The sequence below is a fragment of the Acanthisitta chloris genome, unplaced genomic scaffold (assembly GCF_000695815.1).
Source record: "Acanthisitta chloris isolate BGI_N310 unplaced genomic scaffold, ASM69581v1 scaffold146, whole genome shotgun sequence".
Taxonomy (NCBI): domain Eukaryota; kingdom Metazoa; phylum Chordata; class Aves; order Passeriformes; family Acanthisittidae; genus Acanthisitta; species Acanthisitta chloris.
The window spans coordinates 43,241-44,313 of NW_008676261.1; the positions used below are offsets into that span (position 1 = coordinate 43,241).

Genomic DNA, 1,073 nt, shown 5'->3' on the forward strand with positions numbered 1-1,073 from the left:
ATACTTAATCATAGTATCTTGATTTCTTTATTTTCTTTCAAGTAATTTTACAAAGTACTGACATCTAACTCAGTGAACTTTCTATATTACAACTCCCCATTTGAACTCCTGATTTTCTTTTATTCAAAAAAAACCTGCCACAAGCACAATTATTCATACAAGATAGAATGATGTTTCCACCAGGAGCACATAGCCTCCAGGTGATGACTTGGATCTAATTGATTTCTTTATTTTCTTTCAAGTAATTTTACAAAGTACTGACATCTAACTCAGTGAACTTTCTATATTACAACTCCCCATTTGAACTCCTGATTTTCTTTTATTCAAAAAAAACCTGCCACAAGCACAATTATTCATACAAGATAGAATGATGTTTCCACCAGGAGCACATAGCCTCCAGGTGATGACTTGGATCTAATCCTAACATATATGCTGATATACAAAAGAAGTGGAGGGTTTTAATGAGGCAATACAGACAACTTGCAATGCTGCATGATGCAACAGGGCAAAAACTGGAAGCATACTCTGGATCTTTAGTAAAACCTCCACAACAAATATTTTAAAAAGCTAGACATGCTACTGCTAACCCACTCTAGTTTTTGCAATGGCATTGAAAAGGTTTTAGGACACACTTGTTCTTACTTTAACAATAATGTGCCAATTCTTCTGATAGAGACAGAGCTATAATCCTCACACATTTTTCCTGACATTTGCACTAATTACTTCTTATCTATCTGAATTGCTTCTCCAGAGTATAACTGATTGAGTTTTCCTAGGTGTAATACAATCACAGTATTATATCCAAAAAACATTTGGCTTTTCTATGTAAGAATCATCTCCAACTGTACATATATTTTCCTTTGCATTTCTCAAGTACAGTGTTTCCTTTCAAGTTATACTGTGGCAACTAAACTATATATAAACTAAACTGTATAAATACTGCTTCCCACATTAGTACAATAATTTTATTTCACTGTTACTAAGCTTAAACAATACCTACATAAACAGGATGAAGATCCACTCCATACATTTCCAGGGATTTGGCTACACCTAAGTAGTTCACTTCTGCCTCA

The 1,073-nt window shown here is 33.8% G+C and overlaps 1 protein-coding gene across 1 annotated transcript in view; it reads right to left on the minus strand.

Annotated features, from left to right (window-relative positions):
* Positions 1-1,073, minus strand: part of EPB41L4A (erythrocyte membrane protein band 4.1 like 4A) — a gene marked incomplete at both ends in the record, with an annotated part of 64,694 nt that overhangs the window by 42,990 nt on the left and 20,631 nt on the right. Inside the window, 1 exon segment of the mRNA XM_009076046.1 lies at positions 1,001-1,065. Within this exon segment, the coding sequence (XP_009074294.1) occupies positions 1,001-1,065 (65 nt within the window).